This window comes from Strongylocentrotus purpuratus, unplaced genomic scaffold (assembly GCF_000002235.5).
Source record: "Strongylocentrotus purpuratus isolate Spur 01 unplaced genomic scaffold, Spur_5.0 spur5_scaffold_7, whole genome shotgun sequence".
Lineage (NCBI taxonomy): Eukaryota > Metazoa > Echinodermata > Echinoidea > Camarodonta > Strongylocentrotidae > Strongylocentrotus > Strongylocentrotus purpuratus.
The window spans coordinates 5,501,452-5,521,095 of record NW_022145613.1 but is presented as its reverse complement, the minus strand read 5'-3'; the positions used below and the strand labels follow the sequence as shown (position 1 = coordinate 5,521,095).

The following is a 19,644-nucleotide window of genomic DNA, read 5'->3' as shown; positions in this document are numbered from 1 at the left end:
TGATGGAGTACTTGAGGTCGATATATATGGTGATGCGCCTTGTAACCTTTGGAAAAGGCACTATATAAATCCAATTATTATTATTTATTATTATTTATTTATTATTATTATTATTTAAATGTTTATTTAGATGTTCCTTTAATTCCACATTTCCAGGTGCCTAGTAGCCTTCAAGTAGATAATACGTTTCTTTCCTAGGTCGGTTTCACCCATTGTTTCGTAAAGAATGGATTTATCAATCATCCTTACGATTACAAATACATTTCCCATGATTTATTTAACAATCAATCAAATGTTAGATTATTTCAGATGTAATCTTATCCATGTTGAAGTGAATGATAAACAGGAAATCATTAATGTTCACGAATGAAATGACTTGTGCCAAGCAGAAGGGCATACCGGTAACTGTATTGTCTGATAAGAGCCGAAAAGGGCGTCATGTCATTTTACTGGGTTACTGCCCTTCTGGCACTAACAAGATTGTGCTTGGACAGTAGATGTCCACTTCGAGAAAATATATTTTGAAGTTTCTTGGAATAACAGAAGACAGTGTTGGCTTGGTGTCAGTCGATCATATAAGGTTGAATTAAACCTCTAAAACATTCCCCATGAATTCCAAGAAGGCATGTGTTTACTATTAAAGTTTTTTGGGAAAAACATGTTTTCATCACTGATGAATTTCTTCCTCATAGTACAATCATTGAATTATGAATATCTCAGGGGTGTCATTGTTTCCAAACATCTGATCAGTGCTAGAAAGGTGTTAACTCTTTCTTAAACTGATGATTTAATTCCCTTCAGGCTCCAAACAGATTTGAAAAGGTCAAAAAATATTCTAGCCATTTCCAGGTACCGATACAATTATGCATCTGTCATGTGATTTAATTATGAAAAGCTCCCAGTTTTTCAATAGGCTACACCTGTTATCTCAGTTCACAAAGTTTAAGGACACTTGACACTTTAAACGTGAGATTCACGGAGAAAGTATATGTTGCACTATCGACACAAATCAACCTCTAATTAAATTTCACTGTCATTGAAAACAGAAGCAAATTAATCAATATATCATGCCATTTTATTAGCCTCTTTAATACAGCATTTAATTATATCCTAAGCGTTCCTGAAGGGAACAAAATTGATAATTCCAGTTGGTCAACATCATGGCATTCGTGAAAATGGGTTTTCTATAGTGTAGTAGATCTGAGGAAAACAACATTTGACTAGCAATTTTATTTCTGCGCACATGAATCTCACACAAATGTGTCAATGAATCTACTTACAGGTTCCTTCAAGTTCATTTAGGGTGCAATTTCGGTATTCAAACTTGCAATAATTATCTTTCGACAATAGTAATATCTAAAGCTGAGAGAGTACCAACATCGAACCCCATTCAGAAAGAAAAAGAAAACAATGGTAATTGGTCCACTGTCAATCTAATTTCATATTTTTTTCAACTATAAATACAGTAACGGGAAAGATGGATCATTAAGAATAGCTCACTAGTACCTATAATTTCCAAATATTATAATTATCTGCCTGATTTTTAATTTTATTCATTTACCATTCAGCTCTCCTATCTCAAGACAATCGTAAAGATACGAGGTGATGAATTCCCACTCGTCTCTCATGCTGATGCTAGTTATAGGGTACTCCATCACAAAGAGAAAATCTCGAACCAGTCTCACACTGGACCAAAATTTGTAAGCAGTATTTCTGTTCTTGCATCGTCAGTGAAATGTACACCTTCTACGACGGACAGACACGGTGTAAGTTGAAGTGTGTTAAAAGGGCAGTTCCCTCTCAACCAGTGTATTGTTCGAGGACGACTGGAGGTTCACTTGAGTTTTCAAACACCAGAAGAAGACAACAGAGTTCTTATTCTTTTGATAGAATAAAACTTCCCTGATTTCAAGTCAAAAGTTGATGATTAAAATCTATGAGGAGATATTGCTTGAAGTTAGATAATGAATTTGGTAAGAATGAGTTTAATGTAGGTTTCCAGGTCAATTTCGCTTTTATTTTTTGTTCAGTAGATTAACAGGACATGAATCAGAAGTCAACATAGGGCACCTGTCCTCAAACTGCAAATCTACAAGTTCTGCAAAAAAATGAAGATGTGGAGAACAGGCAGGCTTAGCAGGTGTCGGATTCTATCAGATCACGTCTCCTGATGAACTCCAGGATTAACAAATTTACAGCATATGTCTACGTGAGAGGATTAGCAATTTGGCAAACGCCTTTCAGAGAATGGGTAAGGTTGAGATGTGGGTACAACAGATGCCTCAACCGAGATCCTCTGCTGGTAACTCAAGGTCTGTGGTCGAACAAGTGGCTTCTCCTGGCCCACAAGCACTTGTTGCACAATGATTTGCAGGTTTCAGGAATCTCAGAGAATAAGATACAATTCGATGGCAGAATCAATGAACAGCATGAAAAAGTAACCACTAGTAAAATGTCTCCTCATCTCCAGGCACGATAATAATGATATATTTTGAAGTGCTTTCAGTTTAACAGAGAATCATACAGAGATATAAAAACATAAACAAATCTCTAGTTGTCGATGTAGACTTGAACACGTTCCAAATGCATTCTAGTTCCTCCTTCTGCTGCTGCATACAAAATACACAGGTATGAGAGGGAAATTGTTGGCTTACAAAATGCAAAGGAAATTGAGCAATGGCACAAGTACAAAGAGTGAAAAGAAATCCTGTCGACATGCGACGCAATTTGTGAGCAATATCTGTAGTTTGGTTTCCTGTTGTACTACACTCGTTGTAGCAAAACGCTGTATCAAACTTGCCCTATTGGAGGTAGATAGTAAGAACAGAATGTGCGGTGTTTCCTATGCCGTACAAAACACAGAATACTTGCTGAAAGTCTGATACAAGTGACTGCAGAGGTAATATCAAAGACTGACTCGCAAGAAGTTCAGTATACAAGTCCTTTAGAAGATGTGAATTTTGAGTGGATCTTCCAAAGTCAGGAACTAGTAGAGGAGCACGCAAGGTGCTCCACTATTAAAATCGCTGATGAATATCTGGTAGGGAACACTTCTATGGCATGTCCACTTTTGTTTCAATGCCATTGTGGAACAGCCAAGAATGGTTTTACAGAAACCAGGAGATATAGAGCCCAAACGGAGGATGTCCGGACTACGGAAACCTGCAATGCTCGCTGGTTTCCTCTCGACTGTTTGGGGACTGGGCGCGCTGCGTCTAGATGTAGTACTTGAGCAAATCTTGATTGCCATTTGATTACCAGGGTCATGACCAAAGTACAAGAACAATGATTATTTATCATGTCATAAAATTATAGTCTTCCTCATGGGTTTTGACTTATGCTTTTAATGTTACATACTTTATTCATATTAATTACAGGTTTGTCTGGATTGAGGCAATGATAGCTTGTATCTTTTTTTTTCTTCCATATACCATATCTAAATTCTCAATGCTCTTTGTATCTGTTTTCCCAGATTTTATATTTTCTTTAACATCATAACTCCAACTCTATTTTCTGTGTCTTGTTCTTTTATTTCATTCTTGTTCTTCTCTGCTCATATAATTTTCATCTCTTTTCTCCTCTTACATACTATAGCATTCGTAAATGTACAGACAAAACAAATTTGAATGTATTAAGTAGATGGATAATGAACCTTCAGCAGTCAACTTGCAATGGCAAATTCCATTTTTGAAAAAAATAAGTTAATAAAAATGTACACATATTTAGCTTAAAATTATTCATAGTTTTTTATACGCTCAACTTCAAATTATGCATTAAAATTTTCACTAGAAGCACAAAATCTTTATTTAGTACAAATTTACATGATTTAACATAACAATGCACCATCAATCAAATCTCATAATTTTCCATAAATAATCTCATCATTTTCCATAAATAATCTTGATGAGCGAGGGATTAATTGGAAAACGTGCTACAAACCTATTGATGCCCTGCGCCTGAGGCAAATGGTGCGCTGCTCAAAACCATGTTCGTCTTGAAGTCTGCCCATCTTGAGCACCGTTCAAGAGTCCTCAAGGAACCTGGTAAACCCTGAGAAAACCCATCAACCGAAACATCTGACCCCTTAACACGTTTGGGGATTGTCAAAGACTCCTTGAAATCTGGGATGTTCGTTGATCGGTGTATCTTTGAACATGCAGAGTGTTCCGGTTCTCCAAGAAATCACAAAACCTGACAACAGAGATATCTCTGAAGCGATAACCTCGAGATGGGAAAGTACTTGGTTATTCATAGATGTTCATCGATTTTTGTACTTTCCAAAAGGTTACCATGACATAAAGCATTATGATGGTCAAGCAGGTTCAAGCAGGTATTCTTAAGAAGGAAATGGCAGCCAGGGTAAGATGGAGGACCTTCAGAAGTGTGGCAATAACATATCCACGCAGCAGAAACTTGTTGCCTCTCAATTCCTGTAGAGATCAAAACTGTTCACTCATCAGATCTTTTCAAAGGAAATGAGCAACCTGCGACATTCGCACAATAGATATGTAAATTCTTTCCTTGAAGTTCAAAAGAGTTTGATTTCATAGAAAAAGCATGAAGAGGAATTCATCTGTCAATGTTTTGGTTTTTGATGACACTCGAGTCCAATAAACCAGGATTTTCCTTGCAGAAAAACCTTTCACCTTGAAGGGCTCTGGTACATTCGGTGTTTGCTCACGTAGGCAGCATACCCTAAACACTTTACAACGTTTCTTATCCTTCAACAATCAGTTCTGCAAACAAAACATTCTGTTTCCTTTTCATAAAAATATGATTTGTACAGTTCAAGTTTCAGGGAATATTAACCAAAGCTCTGTAAACAAACAGCACAAATGCTTGTAAACAGAGAATATCTCTCACAGTTTCACATGTCCTATATACATAGAAAAGGAAGACAGAAAGTAGTCACTGGAGTTGTTTGCAGTAGGAACAGCTTCTTACAGGATATGGCTAGTCAGACTCTTCTTAAATCTGAAATTCCACAGAAAATCCATACGCGCAGCTCAGGATCTGACTTCCAGTAATTAAGACCGTCTTCTTTAAATCCAAAGAAGCAGATAGCTCAGCCACCTAGGCGCTCTAAGCGTCTGCCTCCTGGGACTCCTCGCTAACGAAATGCTTTGAATTCGGAAAGTGGCGCGTGCTATTTTGTCACGTCCACGCTGAAAAATCTGAGCCAATCTGGAGGTGAATCATGTGTGACATTGATCTTGTGCGTTCATAAGCTCGCTTGTTGCAACTGTCGACCTCTTACAGAATGCTGATTGGACACAAACTCCTGACTGCCGCAAACAAGGGGGGATAACAGGATTTGGCTAATGTCCTGAAATGATTACCAGGGTTGAGGAACTCTTGAATCAAGTACCACTCATTTGGAACTTGAAGAGAATTTACATAAACAGATCAAGATCAGGGGATTTTCATGTCTTTTTAAAATCATGTCTCAATATTTTGTAGGCAATGATCCTCGGCTAATTACCGGTGGTAGGATCTTAGCTATGTACTAAAACCTGGCTTAGGGCCTAGTCCATCTAAAGGGCAATAATCACGGCAAGTTGTATCAAAGGTACCCTTTATGATCCTTGTGCCATGATGTATTAACTATTGAAATTTGCTCCATTATATAATCAAGATAAGTAATGAAACCTACTTTAATGAACAATTGTGTGTTATTTTTAAACATATAAAACAAACAAAAGCATTTTGGGGAAATTTGGAAGATTTATCACTAGGAGGCTACCATATATGAAATGTAGTAAGAAAGCAAATACACAAGAGAGAAAATTTCTCAAAGTTTGAAGATGATACTTTGGGTTTCATTGTTCCAATGTGTTCTATTAGCAGTTTAAACTAAGACCATATATTTGTTGGACAAAAGAAATAGCTAATTTTAGTAAAAACTTGACGTTTAATATCTAAGCTCTGGAAAAGAATTTGCAGCTCATGTTAAGAAAGGGGTTAAAGGAAGGGGTTAAAGGCAGGCTTTACTACTTCAGCCAGAAGGGATTAGACTGCCCAGCGAGCCAGCAAGGTCACTGTGACAGGTGGCTATCTCATTAACTCAGCTCTCATTTAACATAAGAAAAAGAGGATCATGGGGGACCAACAGGCCCGGATTGGGGAAGTTTTCTATATAGAGGGAGCAAGTATCTACAAGTAGGACAGTGTGCTTTTAAGCTTCATGTTTGCAACTCTGGCAACCACAGGATTAAACACTGCAAATTAATCCCTGCGGAGGCTCCGTATCACATGAAAATGCTACAATATTCAGCATGAGACCATATCAGGCTTCAACATCACAAGGCACTGATTTAATACCTATCCACTGTTACCAACATTAATTATCCCATGTCCTTAAAAATAGATCATCACAGTTACCATAGGCCTGTCTTCACTAGCTCGAGATTGCCAAATATCCAGCTATTTGAACTATCCCGATCGCAACTATCCAGCTAATTTGCGTCTTCATCAGCCCGAAGTTGCAATTAGTGGGATATTTGGTCGGGATTGTCATCCCAAGATATCTTGGGATAGTTTGCAAAATATCCCACTATTTGGCAAAATATCCAGCTAATTGTCCGGTGCGTCTTCACCAGACCGAAGACTTGCACTATGCGGCGAACGCTGAGCAAAATATCTTGAGCTAATTTCTCAATGTCGAGTTTCAAGTTTCAAGGTCAAATCTCAAGCTGATGAAGACGCAATTTGTAACTTTGTGGTTATTTCCCAAATCAGAAATAGCGGGCTATTTGGCGATCTCGAGCTGATAAAGATGCGCCTAATGTTACCAACATTATCCCATGTCCTTAAAAATAGATCATCACAGTTACCATGACATGCAGGTGATGATACTGAAGGGGAAGCAGATAATTCAATTAGCTCCCTAAACAGTGTAAGATGGCCTTAATTACACCCTCGTTATCGGTTCAATAGGTGATGATGGTTAGCAAATCTGCGCTAAAAATGGCGGAAATATGCTCTCAATGAGGTCTAAGCCTTGGCATAACCTCAATTGCATTATTGTCAGACAATACAGCACATTATATGGTGTTAATTATTGATAGATGACATACATGGAAAAGTACTTTCATGCACTGGTGTTCAAGCGAAGGAAACGTTTGATAATCACAATTCGTTGTGCCAATGGAAGGAGGTCATTAGCATGTGCGAATGCCACATTTCTCATAACTTGCTTCTAAGGTTTTTAAATTTTCATTCATGTCATACAATATTTTCAAACATGACTGGGAATTCTTTCTTTATCAGCTCACATAACAGAGAAAATAGATGGTAAACTCAAATAACCATATATTTTTGAGATAACAGAAATTTTAATTCGAACAACCTTCGGCTTAATGCAATAGTGTGCGTTCATAATTAGTAGACCTGGGGCCCGTTTCACAAAGCCTTTTTCCGATGACAAATGACAAAAATCAGTGACAAATTTGCTGATAACCAAGCAGAAGCAAGGATTTCAGTAGCTTATAAAAAAGACTGTCATTTGACACTGATGACAAGTTTTGTGACACGCTGCCCTGGTCAACATAAAGGCCCTTCTGTCTGCTGCACAACAAATTATCCATATTGTATTTACAAGTAGCACACAAATTGCCTCAAAACACATTGCACGAACACTAGGATATTGTGCCAACATATCAACTTCCAGCATTATACCAAGTGCAGTTGTGCAATGTATGCATCCTGCAAATTTTTATAAACAAAAAACCATATATCAGATATTATCTTATATGGTCACAATGTCCTTATTCAATTTCTCATACAATGAAATAAACCTTCCCAACATTTTCCGTTCCGAAGATTTCAATCAAACAGGATTGAGGTTAATAACTTTCATAAGATTGAGGTAAATTCCTTTCATACAAAAAAATTGATTCAGATTCCTTAAATATAGTTTCAAACGAAAATTTTAAACACAACCACATGCTATTTTCTCCTTTTTGCGATGAAGTGCACATTCTTTCCATATATATTGTACCTTTCTCGAAAAAAGGCCTCAATTCACCCTATCAAATTCTCTAGCAGTAGTCCTACCTATCACATGATATGGCGAGTGATGTGTATGCATTACCAATTCCCAGCCCTGTACTGAGGTTCACATAGAGTTTCACGCACTGATCTGAAACCATCACCTAAAGTGCACCAATCGTCATAACAACACACTCAATGCCATATTCATTTACAGTGTTGCCATGACAACTGTTTCCAAAAGCAAAGCCAAAGTTGCTTAGCATCAAGCATCTCGATGGATCATGGAAGAAACTATCATATAAAGAGAATCCTTTCTGAAACTTTGAATTTCTAACCAACCAACAATTTTAGGTGCACAATTTGAAAATACTCTTCAAAATATGCACTTCTTCAAATACCAGTTTACGGCAGTACCTCTATTAATTCATACAGGGAGACATTTGTAAATTGTGTAAATCGTAAACAATGCAGTATTGGGAATTCTATGTGGTGATATAAAAAGACATCATCTTCTGAACAAGATTTTGAAAGAGTGCAAATGCTTTTGATATTTCATGTAATGTAAACTTAAAAAATCCTTTCCAAATCTGTAATTATAATGACTATTCTTTAGCTTCCTATAATCTTTCTGATGAAAATAAATCTACTCATCCATCTAATCACATTAGGCATATCACATGTAGTTGTAAACATGAGTTGTCCAACTCAACGTAATATAGATTAGGCAATAGAAACTAAACCCATATGATTCGACCACCATACACAAATGTGTGTATTAATTATTTCATAAATAAGACTGTACTGTATTTGTTTTGTACATGGTTTCATATCAACGCCCACTTGTTGATCAAGAGAAATATCTTTGCACTGAGCAATATTCCTATCGCCAAGGTTAAAATAAGTTCATTAGTTGCACAAAGGAACAATAGGCCTGTGAGAAGTATAGATTGTTTAGTTTGCCATTACAACAATGAGGCTATTTTTAATATATCTGTTACAAAGCACAGCAGCACTGTACGTAATAGGTAGAATCACATGCAGGGAACATTTCAATATTTGCCAGAGTACCAGAGCAAACATAGTAATGTTACGCTCTATTGATTGGGGAAACGGACATCTCCTCAATTATGTTAAACGTGTACTTCCTCTATTCATCTCTTACTCTTAATTTTGTTTCCATATTCATCCAGATCAATGGGTTCATTTAAAAAGAATCTTCTTTTTCTTATAGAAGTTCCTGATTGCCATAACAGAACAAATGAAAAAGAATGGAGTTTAAAAGTGTTTCTTTTCGAAATTGAGAATAAAAACCCATTTGATGAAATGTACAACCAGCCCCACCCCCCCCCCCCTTCTTTGTTGTCTGGTAGATTTGTAATATGACAGATTATTCTGCAGCTATCCTATAGTAGGCTAGCTAGTTATCAATAATACAATTTTCATCATATTATTTTAATTCCAACTGGTATTCTTGTTCGGTGCTACACATAAGACCTTATGACTTTGAAACACCAGTCTGCTGAGAGCAACACCGGCATTAAGTCTATGCAAATCATATGACCCAACTGAACTCCCTCCTAGTTCTCAACATAAAATGATTATCGTTTCAACCTTACCTCTGAGGTCCTCCTCATCGTATATCCAAGCAAGGGGATCTTCGTCTTGATCAACTTTATCAACCGAACTACTCATAATCTCGCTGCCGAGAGCGGGTGAAAGTCCAGCGCAAACATGATTAGAAGGAGATGGGTATCATAACTGTCATTATTCCAAATTGTATATTCCTCAGGTATTAAAGAGATCATAGCGTGTTCCATGAAAGGTAAAGAGACGATGCTAGAAAATGTTTCAACAAAAAGAGATGTCTCTGAAAATACAGTGCTGACATGAGCGTCGATGACAATGTCACTATGTCAGACTGATGTGATGTTCGCCATTGTAAAAATGTAATGAATAAGCCAAAATTATTCTCTCAAACAAACGTTTGAAGAACGACTCTCACACATCGCTCCTAAAGCAACGCCCAAGATGACAAACAGATTACTCAAGAGCTGTTGTGAAAAATCTCTATGGCTACATCTTTTTTTTCCGTAGTATCCACCAAAATAATGCAAACCAGTCAGTGCGACTGCAACGTTGGTGTAGTATAGTTAATGAATAATAAAATATCAAGCTAAGGGTAATTAATTGCTCATGGAACAAATGTAGGCTAAATCATACATCCAGCATAAATGTACAGCAAGTATCTCAGTAGATTCAACTTCAAGTTTTCTCGCTTTGTTGGGAAAAGAGGGAGAGGTAAATGAAACGCAGCTTTGTTAATTCACAAAATGGTAAGATGGCAGTTAGATTTGAGAGTGTCGTGGATGTACACATCGTTTACAAAATCAGATTATCTGTTCGCGTTGCCAGTTTGAAGAATTACGTCTTGTGGGTCACAAGGTCAGATTTGAAGAGAGTGGAGCAGCTCATCTAACTCAGGGACAGTTTTCATCACTTCTTGGGGAGAGAGACGTAAGCCATGCTCACGTTGCTATGGTAACGATCAACAAGAAGGAATCAAGGAGGCATACGAATCACAACACACACCTGGAATCATGCGTGTGTATTAAGAGCATCCACTCTATCCGTTCCTTTACAGTTTAGATGTACTCCATGATATAAAAATGTGAATGAATACACAGCATTAAAACCGAAGTGGCATTCAAAGTCTTCAGAATCTGAACAACCATACATATAATCAAACTATTAAAAAGCAAACATATTTCTGGAAAATATGACTGGTCCTCTTAACATCCAGGGATGCAGGAATGAGTTGATAAACACATTGAGACAACTCTGCTTCCAGCACCGGTCACTGAGACAATATGTACTCTTCTGTCTGTTTATGAAAATATTCAGATGTTTTCGACACGTCGTCGATCACCTCCCTTTTGTTCAAATTTGGTTTAGCGATGTGTCACCTCTTCCACTCACTGCAGAAGTGCTCCAAAACGTGGGCCCTGGACAGTTTCTCCAGTCATAGTATGTGAAATTAGGTATGAATATATAGAAAATCTTGTTCTCTGACTGTTCCTGTTCGCAATTCCAGTTCAATATGTACAATTCTTGTAGGAAATAACAAGATATACTGTGTGGTATATCCTTTAAAATCAGTGTTGTAACAATTACCAGTCTTCAAATTTGCAATTCAGTCCAAGTAGTGTCATATATCTGCGGTTTACGCTAAATCCCATTTTGAATTCATCAATATTTACACACAACAGCTGATACACGGTCACCATAACGCATTCCATACCATATTTCATACAATACAGATTCCTCATTAATCCTGTGTTAAGAGCACAAGTCCTAATAAATTAGCGACTTCACTGTTATTATACAAGCCTTAAATGTCAAAGGGACGATAAAATCCACACTCCGCTCTTCATTCAAAACTGCCAGAATGCAAACAAGCTGTTGTTTCGCCACCAGAGAATAGAGATATTAGCCCAGATGTAATTAACTTCAGTGGTCTATCTCAAGCAATGGAGTGGAACGCCATCTACTCCTACACGTTTGACAGTCGACGGGCAGAAATGACCTCTGTTACTGTGCATCATATTAAATATTACAAATATTTAAATACACTGAATCTGACTTTTGACTTTATACTGTAGCATTTCCTATCATTGTATTTATTTTGTACATTCATAGTCTTATTTCTTCACCCTTGGGTTAATTATGAATACTGTATATTATCCAAAATATTACAACAGGGTTTCTGCTTGTAGACTACCTTCACCCTGAGTGTAGTATTCACCACCAGTGAATGATAAACAATTCACAGTAGCTACCTACGTACTGCAAGTGAATGCTGAAAACAAAAGCAAGTATTTGGGTGCAGTCAGCTGCATAAATTCCATGAATTTATAGTTTATTTTTCTGTTTATAATGTCTATTGACATATCCATTGCTATTGATATGATTTGCTAATCTGCTTGATTACTGCAATATCATTCTTTAAACTTGTACTAAATAATCATCTTTCTTGAAATGATCAATAGTGCATTTACATGTTGCCGTCTACTGCTTTCAATTGGATGCAATCTTTAGAGCTAAAAGGGTATGGACTTATCGTGTAACTGAGAGTTAACTTCACATTAATCCCATTCCCAAGCCCTGATATTCTAAATCAATAATTGCTAATAGACAGCACCGAAAAATAACATAATGAAGTACCCAGGCACTAGGTACCGTTGCCTTCTAAGAACTAAACTGACAGCTTCTCCAATCCATCTCTTTTTCGATGAACCACATTTTTACAAAAGGCTTTCACCCTCTTCGTCTATAGTGTACTACAATTCAAAACCATAATCTTATTCACACAAAAAACATTGATACAAACCTTAAATGGTGAAATAAAATCTTCAATAAACATCCAAATGATTGTCATAAGTAGACCTGCAGAATTTATCAGCATTAATTTATATCAATTTCTTGAGAAATGGTGGAAGTCTTAACAATTTCACAGCATCAAATGATTTCAGCTTCTTGAAAATAAGTCAGGCCTCCATCCATACCGTATAATGTTGTCAATATTTTTCTTAGTGCGCGTCAAATACAATAGCTATGTCCTTGCAAGAAAAAGCCACAAAACATTGATCGATCAAGATCTATTGTACTGGCTGTCTGGCTTCTATTGTTATCTGTTAAACAGATATTGATGCATTCTGAGAAAGTTTAGGTCATGTATCCTAAGAATGATTGTGGAGTAAATTATGATGATACCTGTTTCAAGTTTTAGAAAGGAATGATAAATTACACTTCTTTCCTGATCTGAGTATTTTGTAAAAGTTCTGGTGATTAAAAAAAGAATACAAACATTCAGTAGTTTTAACACTACTTCAGTATACATGTAAATGTTAAAATCAAAGCAAACATATTCATTGCTCTTTGATAAAGAAAAAAATGGTAAAGAATATTATGATTTTATATCAATACATATGTGCAGAACCTGGCACACATGAAATGTATTCAAAATATTACCAAAGTGAAGAAAGTAAACATACAACATGAATTCATGATATAGGTAACTAATTAAAGATAATATAGATGACTCACTGAACAATACCAGATGTTTTCCAAGAAACATAACAGAGTCATAAACATGGTATGTCCATGGTAGAATTCACATTGAAAGAAAAGGAAATCATAAATTTGATTGCTCATTGATAGAATGCTTGTTTGATCCATAACTTCATTAGCAAACTATTTTCCTCCCTCTGACTTTGTGTATATTCAGAAATCTACTCTATTTTTTCAATCATGATTATCTGTAGTACCAACGGAAATATATACATGTTTATTCTAACTGATTATTTCATTACCATTTCTTCCCAAGAATAGATGATCATTTCAAGACCCCCCCCCCCCCAAAAAAAAAAAAATAATAATAATAATAAAAACACAATGAAACATTTCCATGCTAAATTGTCCTGGATCAATAATCCACAAAAATGACAGGATTTTCAAGTGCCAAATGACTTCATCTCCTGACTCCATCAATAAAATCATTCACATAATTGGTATTTGCACTGATATTACCATGTAATGTAGGCTCCAACACTTCAGCTCACAATGGTCTTATTAAAGCAAATCTTAGTACAGGTAGTCAATCAAGCTCACTCCTCAGATTTGAAGAAAAAAAAATCACAATAACACATCCTTCTTCTGGCAATGGTTGATTAAACTGCTAATTCCTATTTGTTGATTATAAATCCCACAAGAAAGAGCTCCATAAATTTACTGTAGTGAAGAGTGATAAAAAATTCCATCCAATTAACAAAAAAATTATTTAAGCCTGTCCTGTACAGCCAGCCAGTACTAGACTGTATGCGCTACAAATGTAGCAATATGGAGTACCTGCATGGAATGAATTCAATGTACTAATATTTGTTTTAATCTAGCTACCCCAAAAAAGGCTTGGTATCTTGCTCAGGTTATAATATAGCGTGATGACAAATTATTTGCTTTGTCTTGTCCTGTTTATTCTGTGATATCGGGGAGATTGTTGCCTAGATGGCTAGAATGACCTCAAATGTGGACTCTTGAGAAACCTGGCCAAACAACACTCTGAATCTGTTCATCTACCAAGGAGAAAATAAAGAGGGGGGGGGGGAACTCAACTCCTGAAGAGCTCTTCAAAAATACATTATTAAGAGAGTAAACAATATTTACAATTCTACTCCAAGGAATTATTCCCCTGGCTGAACAAATTCTGGACACCTTGTGGCCAAATTTCATAAAGGAAAAATATATTCCTAGACAAAAAGAACAAAAATGTGTGTTTATTATTGGGTCTGTGGAAGAATAACAAATATTTCTGCTGGGTACTACAATACATTTCATGTGGGGCATTTACACTGCACGCAAAAACCATGGGTTTTTGTACGCAACATTCCAAAGTTTATCGGAATTTGCTACAAAAAGCCATGAACTCGACAAAAACCCACTCCTGGAATGTGGTTTTTTAAAACTATGATGGAAATTATGGTTTTCGAATAGTTTTTTCTGCAGTGTACATGGATAAATCACCCTGAATACCAGGAGTACCAGCAGGTAATATTTATTTGATAAAAAATTTCGATCATGAGAGCATCACCTAAATAAAACGATGACTTACTTATTTTAAACTGCCAGGAATGAAAGATTAATTGTGTCATGAAGTTAAGGACTAGTCTTGAACAAGGGTAGTTCAGACCTTACTAGGGTGACTAAAAACCCTTCGTGCTCTCATGCTAACAAAATCTCCCTTGAAGGCCAGGCCTGTTATTGTTGTCTTTGTGTAAAGTGAGGTGTTGAATTACAAGCTACACAATGAAAACAAAAGCACCCATCCCAGGGGCTAGATCATCAACACCTTTGGATTCACACTTGCACAAGGACAGACCTATTCAAACCGGAGAAAAATTTCTAAATCATTTTTGTTTTCTTCAATTGGCACACAGAGAAGAAAAGTGAGATGCTGATCACGGTTCATGTATTTCTTTCAAAATGTCATAAATAATTAAATGTACATATGAGTAATTTACCTTCATATATTCAATATTCAAATTATCTGCTATTGTTTTACATCATCATAAAATTAAATGGCTAAAGAGCTTCAATTCTCTCTATACCAAGCCAATGCAGAGAATTGTGCATACATTTTCTCAAAGTACCAATAAACTCTTTTTTCAAGCAACCATAAACTGATGCATCTGCAAAAATATTGGATTAGCAACTTAGTGAAATTTCATTCCACTATATGATCTTATCTTTTACTTAAAGGTACTATGTCCCTTTTGCAGGCCAAAAAAATGAAAAGGTTAAATTCCAATGGCATTTGAAAGATAATACTAATTTAGAACTCCCCTTCAAAAATTTGGGCTTGAAAATGTCTTTAAGTGGGAAAATAACGACTATTAGTTGTCAAATCGACTTAGGAGCTATATAGCCAATAAGTAATAGTCTTGATTTTCAGACCATTGTACCGGATGGTCGTACGTTTTATGCTGCACAAAGATTCAATCAGTTCGATTTTTGCCATTACAAGAAGTGGATTATTGATGTAGACAAATCCTTTACAGCTCATTTTATGTTATTACCAAAGAAGAAGAAAAAGCCAGTCAGTCACTCAATACTGACAATAGTGTCTGACAGTGAAGTCTAGCAAGTAAATGGGTTTCCTTGCATAATTTGAATATTAGGACACTGCTAACTTTAAATTTCACAGATAGGACATACATGACATATTCATAATTCCTGCAAAGTTCTACAGAATTTGAGGTTGGCTGCAAAAGCGACATAGTATCTTTTAAGGGAGCAAATCACTAAGAACATACTAGCAAAACGAATGCCATGGACAGACGTGAAATTCCTCTGAGTGTTTTTACTTTTTACCCTACTGATTTTAAGTTACTTTCTTCACCAAAGTAATATTTTGAACATAATATGTGGCTAAGGAACCCTAAACCAAGAGCAAATATATTTTGTTGATTGGTATCCTAATATTTAAGAGCACAACAAAATATAATAGATTTTATTTTTTACAATAAATCAATGTACTTGAAGAAATTATATTCCAGCTTCAGCGTCAGGGCATTACAAACATGTAGACACACACACATAATCCAGCAAAAAATATAGAGCAAATATATTTTGTTGATTGGTATCCTAATATTTAAGAGCACAACAAAATATAATAGATTTTATTTTTTACAATAAATCAATGTACTTGAAGAAATTATATTCCAGCTTCAGCGTCAGGGCATTACAAACATGTAGACACACACACACATAATCCAGCAAAAAATATAGAGCAAATATATTTTGTTGATTGGTATCCTAATATTTAAGAGCACAACAAAATATAATAGATTTTATTTTTTACAATAAATCAATGTACTTGAAGAAATTATATTCCAGCTTCAGCGTCAGGGCATTACAAACATGTAGACACACACACATAATCCAGCAAAAAATATAGAGCAAATATATTTTGTTGATTGGTATCCTAATATTTAAGAGCACAACAAAATATAATAGATTTTATTTTTTACAATAAATCAATGTACTTGAAGAAATTATATTCCAGCTTCAGCGTCAGGGCATTACAAACATGTAGACACACACACATAATCCACACATATACAGTGTACGTGCATTCTTGCACTAAGCTTTTTGCATTGAAAACACACACACACTGACTGTATTGTGCGGTGGGCGCTCATGCACCTCGCATTATCCTGCATGCAGTGTGTTTGAGTGTTGGATCACGTTGCCGCTATGACTACTTCTCATTGGTCGGTCTATAATTGATTATGCAAATGAGCATAGACTGAGAAGAGTTCTGCATAGTGTGATCATAATTTTCATTAAAAACCTTCTGTTTTAATAATAACAAATGGATTTGCATCAAATGCCTTTCTAATATATTTTCGAAACATAAATCTGATATTCAATGTACATATAAGAACCAAATACAGCACACTTCATACAAATAAATGACAAACATTAGTGCAGTTTTAGCAGCTAGTAACCAAAACCAAATGGTACTATGGAAATCTACATATATCTATCAGAACCCTCTATCTTCACTCTGGTTTTTCTGCAAGACGCATAAATCTTTCGCCTTTTACTAAAGATTTCCGTGCAGAGGAACACATTGATGAGTCTATAAAGATTTTTTCCCTGCCCAGTGGAAACACAGGGCTTGCAATACAATGTAAAGAAAGAAACATACAAACATCTTTCAGGGGGTGAAATTTGAATGCGGGTAGGGTCATATTAGAAATGTCTCTGATCTGGATATTATACTATGTGTAAAAGATTACTCTCAAGCCAATTCACAACTCGCATTTGTGATAAGAAAAATGTGTTTTGCGCATATGTTTGAAAGATTGACTCAATTTTCTTTTATTTCAATGCCCATTGTTCAGCTAATTTAAACTTTCTACCAAAATGTTCGCAGATACCATCTTTTATGTCTTTGGTTAGCGAGCGTTGTAAGCAGAAACTCTTGAATATACCCTAGTAAATTTAATGTTTTTTGTGCTTTTCATAACTCAAGTATGACAGGTGGACTGGTTGCCATTGTAGTTTGTTGGAATAATTTTAGATGTAATTTTAGATGTAAGCTTTATGTATGGCTTTATGTATGGTACTTTTTCAAAAAGAAATATCGGGGCAAATACATTTTCATGCACTAAAAAAACTGCATAACTTGGTAAGAGTATAATGGTTTTAACTGTATATATCCAATGCTTCAGAAAAATGTCTTGCTTTTATTTTTTCTGGTTTGGATGCATTTTCTGTTTGAAACCAGTACTTGAAAAGGTGTTAACTCTGCGTTAAATTTCTTGTTTAGTGAATGCCCTACTTTGTATTTTAAATGTTGTATTAATCACTTACTAAAAAGTTGTTTCTTCTGAGAAAATATTTTAAGGATGAATACAAAATGAAAGATATGTTTTGAGCAGAATTTATTACAAGTAAAAGAAAATGAATTGAGAAAATTTAATTTTAAAGTGTTGTATAACTTATTGCCTGTGAAAAGAAATTTATGTAAATGGAGAATGAGTGAAGATGCAAAAATTGTTGGGTAGATGAAGATATGATACACACCTTGGTCACATGTAAATTCAATAAAACCTCTTGGGCATATGTTACCTGGTTGATTAAAAAGGGTTTTCACAAGCATGTTGTCATTCACATTGATATTTTGATAAAAAAATAGCGGATATAACAAAATATTACCATAGCAATGGTGTTGATAATACAGAATCCAGTTTGAATTTTTGGTTTGCTTTTGAACTACGAAAGAGATTAGAAGTAAACAAAAATGTACTGGTAAACCTTTATTTAGACTTCCAAATGTATTATCTGATTTTGTTTAATATTTTGATATGAATGTGAAATTTATGTCTTCAGTTTATGAATAAATGCTATTGAAAGAAGAAAAAAAACTTACAAAAAAGGGGCGAAAAAAATAAAAAGTGGAAATGACAGACAAAACATAATGATAAGGAGGAGCTGAATATAAAATATAAAACTTACTGAAATACTTGAGAGTCTCCTCCATCATTTCCGACGATAGGATGTATCGGTCATCTTCGTCCATGTCTTGACCGGAGCCTACCAACCCGGCCGAGGCAGCCGGTCCCAACCAATCATCGTGTTCATAGCTGTATTGGGAGGTGGTGTCGGCCCGGAGGGTGTAGAGCGGGATCTGCTCTTCCAGTAGGCTGATGATCTCCACTTCTGGAATGTTAGAAGTGTTGTGAAGATCTGCACGAGAGGGAAAGAGAGAGAAGGGGAAAAGATGTTTTAGGCTCAACTGAACAAGCAATAATCAGAATCAGATCAGAATAATGAAGAAGAGAAGAATTACAAGATTATGAAGTAATAAGGACACCAACACCAGTTACTAAAATAAAAATAATTATAATAATACCAACAACAACAACAATAACAATAGAAACAATAATAACAATAGTCACTTAATTTGAAAATAATTACATTGATAGTAAAATGTGTGAAACTCAATAAACCTGAAGGAAAAAGTAAACTTTGCAGGTTGCCATGCCAATCTCTTGACCCAATTCTCTCCATCACAAGGAGGTAAATCTAATCATGTGACCACTTGAAGGGAAAGGCTGAACTTTCATTTCCTTCTCTCAGATTTACCCCCCCCCCCTCCCTCTCTCTCTCTCTTTCTCTCTTTCTCTCTCTGTCTCCATGTCTCTCTTTCTTTCTGTCCCTCTTTCTTTCTGTCCCTCCTTCCTCCCTCCCTCGTGAAAAAAATGCTCGTCCAAGTTCTTGTAAAAACATGTTGTCAGGGTAACAGTAACGTCAAGAGTGCACTAAACATAATTGGTTTGCTTGCATAGTCAATCCAATGGGACACAAAACACTTACGGCATACACATGATGTAACAAGATATTATAAAGAGATAAAGCGCAATCTTGTGGCACAAATCACCTGAATCGCTCAGCAAAGAGGTGAATTTTTCAGATTGTTTGAAATATCAATATTTGAGTTCGCTTTTCACAATTATCTCCACAGGTACAATATCATTCCAATCTCCAAAATGTATGTAACGTAGTCAAGAGATGTACAATGAACTACTG

The 19,644-nt window shown here is 35.8% G+C and overlaps 1 protein-coding gene and 1 non-coding gene across 6 annotated transcripts in view; one reads left to right on the top strand and one right to left on the bottom strand.

The window, feature by feature from the left end:
- The window catches only part of LOC589805 (trafficking kinesin-binding protein 1), a 63,924-nt gene that overhangs the window by 27,033 nt on the left and 17,247 nt on the right, over nucleotides 1–19,644 (bottom strand). Inside the window, exon 3 of one of the 5 annotated variants that reach the window (XM_030974827.1) lies at nucleotides 18,571–18,801. In XM_030974827.1, coding sequence (XP_030830687.1) covers nucleotides 18,571–18,634 — 64 coding nt within the window. In that variant the 5' untranslated portion in view covers nucleotides 18,635–18,801. Of the gene's footprint in view, nucleotides 1–1,561; nucleotides 3,758–3,939; nucleotides 5,230–9,608; nucleotides 9,878–12,379; nucleotides 12,400–18,570; nucleotides 18,802–19,644 lie in introns of those variants that run through there. The other 4 variants (XM_030974828.1, XM_030974825.1, XM_030974826.1 and 1 more) reach the window with 4 other exon arrangements.
- On the top strand, nucleotides 17,109–17,228 carry LOC115920084. The gene has a single exon (XR_004062172.1). It is a non-coding gene; the product is annotated as a U5 spliceosomal RNA (small nuclear RNA).